The sequence below is a fragment of the Punica granatum genome, chromosome 2 (assembly GCF_007655135.1).
Source record: "Punica granatum isolate Tunisia-2019 chromosome 2, ASM765513v2, whole genome shotgun sequence".
In the NCBI taxonomy this organism is placed as follows: domain Eukaryota; kingdom Viridiplantae; phylum Streptophyta; class Magnoliopsida; order Myrtales; family Lythraceae; genus Punica; species Punica granatum.
The window spans coordinates 23,128,759-23,136,530 of record NC_045128.1 but is presented as its reverse complement, the minus strand read 5'-3'; the positions used below and the strand labels follow the sequence as shown (position 1 = coordinate 23,136,530).

Here is a 7,772-nt window from a genome sequence, read left to right as displayed (position 1 = left end):
GGAATAGTAAGTTCAATAGTCATTAAGTGTGACTTGATTGTGAAATCTTATAATTACTGAACACTATTCCTAAACGTCCCTGATCGGAGTATTATCATTAATTAGGACGACGATAATGCGGTTATACTAGTGTGGGTGTTGGATGATGATCAAGTCTCACAAGTCATGGATGTGGAGATATCAAGTCATGCAACAAGTATACATTAAGAGTAATGTGCACTGGACTTACCCACCATGAGACTGCTATATGGGTTGTTACGTGATTGTCATTAGCAGTTCCCATAGTGACTATGGCGCAATGGTCCTTTGACTTGAGGTCACCATGGATTCTTACATATAATGTCGTATACTTTGATACTGTCAAATGTCACCGTAACAGGCTGGTTATAAAGACAGTTATTGAGTATACCACAGAGCTCTTTCTGGTTTGGCTTCTGTGGCATTTGTCCTTTCCCCAGTTTTCAGTGAAGTTCCTAAATAAATAGGAATATTTGGCATTAGCTTTAACTTTAAACAAGCTCTCGATTCTGGAGAAGAATGTGAGTGACCAAGATATGATTTTTCCTTCCTACGTAACATGAGTGATATTTCACGGCCACTGGGTGAGTAGAGTCTAAAAGTGCATGCATACCCAAATGAGTCAATATAGGGATATCGAGCTCATTTGTTATGATAGATTTACCCGGTAAACCAAGAAAGAAAGATTGAGCCATACAAGGATGACATCGACCATGCATTGGGCTCAATAGAGATATAGAGGACAAATGAATTATACTACACGGTAACATAGGTCACAAGGTTCATCGAGAAGTTGACTTTCTGATTACTTGAGTAGCAGTGATGCATTGCTAGATGCCGCTCACTTTTTGTAATATTAAAATAGAGATTTTGATATTACTGTCAACGTAATCAGGAACCTACAGGGTCACACAAGACGACTAAATCGATAGGATATTTTGAAACAATAAAATCGTATAATAGAGATTAGATGATTTAAGGTGCGACCAATTAATTGCAAACTTAATGAGATTAAATTTACCAATTAATTAACGCGATTTATTAGATTTAATGGTTTGTCAAGTGGCAATGCTCTATGGAACCACTTTGAGCCAATTTTGTGAAAACCTATGGTCTAACACATGGTGGATGTGTACGAAGACACGTGAGCCAATAGTTTGATGTTACTTAGCCTTACACTTGGCCTTGTGAGACCTCAAAATTCAATTGTCCTACACCAGTTGGACATCCAAAATGCCCGTCCCGAAGCCTATATATATATGAAGATATATGGCAGTATGTAAAAAAATATATACATATGCATGTGTATGTGTATGTGTATGTTTATGCTTACATCCACGAGTATATATAAGATATACATGTATGTATATAAACGGACAGAATTGAGTTGACTTGTTCAACTCATTAAGTCCAATTAAGTCTAATAATTTTAGGTGTCGCACCGCTGTTTCCTTCGAGAGTTAGCCGCTAGTACCGCCGATCTCGAAGATCCGTCAACAAAGTCGGTGTGGATATTTGTAGAGGCGTCACACTTGGGGCACTCGGCCGACAATTTTAAAATTTCAGGTACGTTTTATCTACTCTTATTCTTCTAGTAGGTCTAGGGTTCTAGTTTCAAGGGTAGAAAATTTTGAATTTCTCCTTATCCTACCTTTCTGTAAACCCCGTGAAACTAATAATTGATATCAGAGCCTAACTAGTTAGAGTTTGAGTAGATAGAAGCATGAAATATGATTTTATGCTTGGTACTTGTGTGATTATGCTTGATATTTGCAGTGCATGACTGTTAGACATGGACTAGGTCCTAGTTATGTTAGTATGGACTATTATGTAATGGTTACATAATAGTGTATAGCGAGATCAATTAAATGTCGATAAAATCTCTCAGAAACATTAAGTCCACAACTTTTCACTAAAATATCGAACCTAAAATATATTGGTTATCAGGCAAAGATATGTATCACTGTACTATATCCTTTTAATATTCCTTCTCTCTTTATTTATTGGTAAAATAACAATGTGCAATACGAGATTTTAAAATTTTTCACAAGATAGCACATACCAAAATATTTTCACCATAATTTTTTTACACTACGTAGTCGTTTATTTTCCGTCAAAAAAATGGATGAAAAATTAATGTGGCATCTCGACCCGGCATATAAAAGTTCGTTGCCGAGATTTTGACCCTTTTAGAAGCCACAACACATAAATGTCTGTTATGGTGGCCTTTTTTATTTTTTTTTATTTTTTTGCTAGATTAAGCTCATATAAAAGATTTGAATTTAACGTGGACTCTATCAACTAGGACAAAAATACAAAGCAGGTAGTGATTTTATAATTCATGAAAATCGACAATGTCAAATAATTGATCAAAGATTCCTATATTAGGAAAGGCACACCTAACTTTGTCGTCGGAGCCTGCCTGCGACCTTTGTTGGGGTTGGGGGCATCGAGGGTGGGTGACGCCCCCGCCCCCCTTCCGCAGTCACCTTTTTCATTTTATATTGGGCAAATTACAAAAAAAATCTAAATTTTGTAAAATATCTCAATTTTGTCCTAAATTTTGTTTTGTAATAAAAAAACCATAAATTTTCTAAAATGTCTAAAAAATGACCTCCGTTATAACTTCCATCAATTTTTGCCTACGTGGACTGTTAAAGGGACCCACTAGCCTACGTGTGACCTACGTGGACTGTTAAAGGGACCCACCATCAGCAGCAAAAATTGACGGAAGTTATAAGGAGGTCATTTTTGAGACATTTTAAAAAACTTATGGTTTTTTTTGTTACAAAACAAAATTTAGGACAAAATTGAGATATTTTACAAAATTTGGATTTTTTTTGTAATTTACCCTTTTATATTTATTGAATTTACACGTGTACAACCACCATGTTTTGACATATATGTTGTGGCATTAAAAAATTCAAAATCTCTTGATATATGGTGAAAAATATATTTCAATATGTACTATCTCGTGAAAAATTTTAAAATCTCGTACCGTATGGTATTAGTTATTTTATTTATTTGTTTGTTTGTTTTTATTTATTTATTTTATTTTATTTTTGTTTTTGATGGTTCAGTCAATTTCTTACTACATTCCCAGTCTTCTTCAAACACTCTCGGAAGCACATTTGAGTCAAGACACACTATCTGCCCCCGACAAGACACCAAAAGGCGGGGGAAATGGCGGCAGCGGCGGCGAAAGCTTCGGGCTTGCTAGTCCAACGGCCAGTGACATTCGTGACCGGCAACGCCAAGAAGCTCGAAGAAGTTCGTGCAATTTTGGGCCAATCCATTCCCTTCCAGTCCCTCAAGCTTGATCGTAAGTAAATCCCATCTCTCTTTTGTGTTTCGTCTGCCTCTTCCGAATAATTCCATACTGAACGATCTGGCCATGGTTCTGACCAGTGCCCGAATTGCAAGGAGAGCCCGAGGAAATATCCAAGGAGAAGGCTCGCTTGGCCGCAATTCAGGTGCTTACTGTCTCTAAACTGGCTGCTGTAGATTGCTATGCTCTTCTTCTTGTGATCGTTTGGTTGCATTTTGATGAAAGTAAACCCTGAAAACTGGGGATGTCGGGACTCTGAGAGTGCCGCCTCAGTCTATGGATATATATTCAGAACGCATACTTCGGTGCAAACCTCAACTGCCATGTTCCTCTGAATTTCCAAAACCCTGTCGGTGATGCGTCTTTCAGAACCCAAATTTTCATTTGTCAATTGCTATGTTCTTCTTCTGCAGTCGCTCTGTTATTGCCTAGAAGAAGTGCAAGAGGTAATGAGGAATCTTCATTAAAGGGTTTTATCCCTATTGCTCTCACTGTGTCCATCCCTGAGTGGTCTTGCCCTGAGGTCATACTTAAGGGAGCTAGAGATCAAATTGAGTGCTTTGACGTTGTTGAGCACGAACTGTTTGACCAAAAGTCCCAGAGGTGCTATCTTTAGCAGAACTTATACTAAATCTTGCTTCTGTACTTCTTGGGGGTTCATATACTATATAACTCGTTGATTAATTTCACTTGACCCACAATCGTTTTCTTTTCCTTTTATATCTCGAGCTTAAACTCTGATAAGTGGAAGCTTGATGGTCAAAGTTAGATTCATTGTGTTGGACAAGCCTCTATTAACTCAGTGTCATTTTGATTGGTTCACATAAATAGTTGGTCAGATGTTGTCATTGCTTTGGGTTTGGCCCTCGAGATCTATGCAGTATAAATGAAGTAGATAAAAATGTTATGTGCACAGCACGAGTCCTGGAAGGGGCGCAACAAAGAGACTGTTGTTAAAATGTGGAGTAGCAGGACGTGCTTTGACCCCATGTATAACCCGAAATGGAATGTACAGAGTAACATGTAAGAACTTGTTAGAACTTAGCGAGTCAAGGAGGCTGGTCGGGCGCATCACCTCCTTGGCCCTGTTCCGGCTTCCCTTTTTGTTTCATGCTTCTGGACCTAATTCTCTATCCATCAATTAAATATCAGGAATCCGTTTCTGTTCAATCAATGTCATTTCTCCTTGTTGGCACATGGACCAGTTCCTATTTTAGCTTTGAAGTTCCTAACAGACTTGCTACTGCCAAAACCATCAACGTATGTGTTGTCAAACCAAGTTGCTAGGAATGAGTACTCATGTCGTGATATAGAATGCTTCCAAGTCATTAGGCAAATGTATATAAGTAGTTGTATTAGCTTGTGCAGTTGGTTTTTATTAGGATAGTTAATATACTCACTTGAATCTTATCTCATGCAATGCTAAATTGAATTTGGAAGGTGAATGGACCTGTTCTGGTGGAAGACACTTGCCTATGTTTCAATGCTTTAAAGGGTCTTCCTGGTATGTGGTATTTTTCTTTTCAATATGTGAAATTCCATTTTAGATGTTCATAATGAGTTGCGGCTGAATTCTTGCACTGCATAATACTGTTGCAGGGCCTTACATGTAAGTCTTCTTTCATCACCCATCTACTCTTAATGGCTATGCTGTGTTTGATTACACTTGCCATACAACTGAGAGAGATTGCTGGAGGGATGAGATATTGAGGATATTTAATATAGCAGCTGATTTGTAGATAAATCATCACATGCAGCTTTCTGACACAGGAAAAAGCAATTGCAACTATGGTTATCATATGTAATTTTACTTAAGAGAGATTAAAATTGGAAGAAAGTTCACTTTGGAAATGTTCATCCATTATTATTTTTAATGTGCTTTTGGTCGAGTTTGAGAATAAGACTGATTTGGGATTGAGCTCCTCTGCCTGCATGGATCAGGAAATGCAAGATAATGGCTAGCAGAACTTGCCATTTGCGCTAGATTGGCAGAGGCATGCTTCTCGTTACTGAATAAGCAGACAAGATTGTTATTACGTTACACTTCAAGTTTTGGTCACGGTGGCCTATCAACTTGGCACTAGAGAAAGGACAATGCACCACATGTACTTGGCTATGTTTTCGTGTAGGGAAAAATATTGCTGCTAATCTCCTGTGAGGAGCCAATATAGTTGGAGGTTTGGAGTTTATAACATCAACATAGAGGTAGAGAGAGAGAGAGAGAGAGGAGTGTGTGTGCGCCATGTGTAACACAGAGAGAGAGAGAGATGAGAGAGAAGTAGAGAGAGATTCTTAAGTTTGGGGGCATTGTCTTTTGTTTGTAGCTTCTTAATATTTTTCCACTAGTGAAAAAGGAGAACCAGGCAAGCAGTTAGTAATATTATAATTTTGGAAATGCGAGGAAAAACTACATGTTTCTAGCATAACAAGCTGCTCCAATCTAAATCATTTTTCATTTGATTGATTGACCTAATTGAGATTACCCATGCAGCAAGTGGTTCCTGCAGAAGATTGGACATGAAGGTTTGTATTGTTCTCTTTCCCTTTTAATGCATTCATTATATCTTTTTAATGTTCCTTCTGATTTACTTCTATATTATCTTGGATCAATCCTTTTCGTAGGTTTAAATAATCTTTTGATGGCATATGAGGATAAATCAGCTTATGCTCTATGTGCATTCTCCTTCGCACTAGGCCCTGACACCGAGCCCATAACTTTTCTTGGAAAGACTCTGGTATGTTACATTACTAGAAGAAATCAATTTTGTGTTTTTTGCTCTCCATTCTCATAAAACTCAATATGCTCAACTCGCATTTGAGATTTATGTTCGACTGTAGAAAAATTCATCAAATCAATAACTATAGGGGCGTCATTTGGCAGCAGGGACTTCATAGGATTTTGAAATTGAAATGGGGCTTGAGATGACTCAACACAATTGGTTTGGGACTATTTTGTTTGGCAATTACAACATTGAAAAGTTTGATACTGTGAGAAGAACCAAATTACATACCATCCAACAACTAAAATTTCTATTGAATGATAGTTTAGTTGCTTTAAATTGGGCATTTACTTGTTTGGATTAAGGGTTAAGGAAGGTCGTGGAGGATGGGTTATGTAGGGTTATCAACCAAATTTTTATTATAATCCTTCATAACTCACCCCTCCATAACCCTTCCTCTCTTGCGATCCAAACAAGTTATTTTGGAACATAAAAGTCAACTAACTCCCAACCTTAATGGGTGGTGGCCGTCTACGAAATTCTTTGCCCTTCCTACTTATTTGCTGACTCCTACTCTGGCCCGTCCCAAGCAAAATAGTTGCTGCATGCCGGGATCATTGTAATTATGGCCTATGATTACAAGTTAACAGGAAAATTCTAACTATGAGTTCAGATGAAAGCTTGAATTATGAGGGTCAGTGTAGTTTCATCTCAACTTGAAAATGAAAACGGCGTGCCTTGAGATTCAAGTTGTGTTTGCTTTTGCAGGGGAAGATAATTCCTCCAAGGGGACCTACTGATTTCGGATGGGACCCAATCTTCCAACCTGATGGCTATGAACAAACGTAAGTCTGTGTGACTTCCGTGGACTCCTCACTAGTTTTTGCTGTTGTTATTTTAGCATCTTAAGAGCGATGGCGTGTTTCTTGTTTCACCTTTGTGCTTTGGTTTATAGATATGCTGAGATGCCAAAGGAGGAGAAGAATAAGATTTCCCACCGTTACAAGGCCCTTGAGATGGTAAAGTCCCACTTTGCAGAAGCCGGTTACAATTTTCAGACCAACCGCTAAGGGCGAGAGAGTAGTGATTCCAAAATTATGAGTGCTAGAAGAACTCCGGATTTTCCTAATACTGCCAGACTGGGTATCGATGCGGGGCATTGGTTGCTAAGTTCAATTGGATTGAAACTATGGGGGAAATGATTGACGGATTTTGATAATATTTAGATAGAAGTACATGGAATAATGTATTTTGCCTTGTACTTTTTCCAGGTTAACTGATGTTGAAAAACTAAAAAGTTTGATACTTTCTTAGGATGATTGGAGTACGTACACCAAAATATTTTTGGTGTATGGAACCGCTCCTACAAATTTTATTGTAAAGGTAAATTTTGCGTCTTCTCCTGTAGTTTACTAAAATGTCGCGTGTATCCCTTGATTACCGATTTTCACGTAAGTTGGATCAATTATTGCAATTATTTGGTCGAGAAAGGACTTAATCAAATTAATCCCGACTCTATTAGGCCTAAGACTCTATTCTAAGTACGTGATTTATCCTCGAATCCCATGAATTAGAGTCAATTGTACGTGATTAATCGATTTAAGACTCCAATTAACCAATTAAAGCTCAAATCGGCATTTACTGCTCAAAAATGCAATTCGGCCAATGTCAAAGTTCCAATCACAGTCTCGGGCACGCCCATTGAC

The 7,772-nt window shown here is 37.9% G+C and overlaps 1 protein-coding gene across 1 annotated transcript; it reads left to right on the top strand.

The window, feature by feature from the left end:
• The first annotated feature begins 3,120 nt into the window (after positions 1 to 3,120).
• Positions 3,121 to 7,473, top strand: LOC116197570 (inosine triphosphate pyrophosphatase). Its single transcript, XM_031527744.1, has 8 exons — positions 3,121 to 3,340; positions 3,427 to 3,491; positions 4,787 to 4,850; positions 4,946 to 4,955; positions 5,838 to 5,869; positions 5,969 to 6,081; positions 6,835 to 6,911; positions 7,022 to 7,473. The coding sequence occupies exons 1-8, from the start codon at positions 3,202 to 3,204 to the stop codon at positions 7,134 to 7,136; spliced, it is 615 nt and encodes a 204-aa protein (XP_031383604.1). The 5' UTR covers positions 3,121 to 3,201; the 3' UTR covers positions 7,137 to 7,473.
• Positions 7,474 to 7,772: the final 299 nt, after the last annotated feature.

What these genes read in the sequence shown, in the direction of transcription:
- LOC116197570 (XM_031527744.1), top strand. Translation starts at nt 3,202, where the DNA reads ATGGCGGCAGCGGCGGCGAAAGCTTCGGGCTTGCTAGTCCAACGGCCA. An exon ending in CCAGTCCCTCAAGCTTGATC is followed by an intron (nt 3,341 to 3,426) that starts GTAAGTAAATCC and finishes GGTTCTGACCAG; the next exon opens with TGCCCGAATTGCAAGGAGAG. An exon ending in CTTTTCTTGGAAAGACTCTG is followed by an intron (nt 6,082 to 6,834) that starts GTATGTTACATT and finishes TTGCTTTTGCAG; the next exon opens with GGGAAGATAATTCCTCCAAG.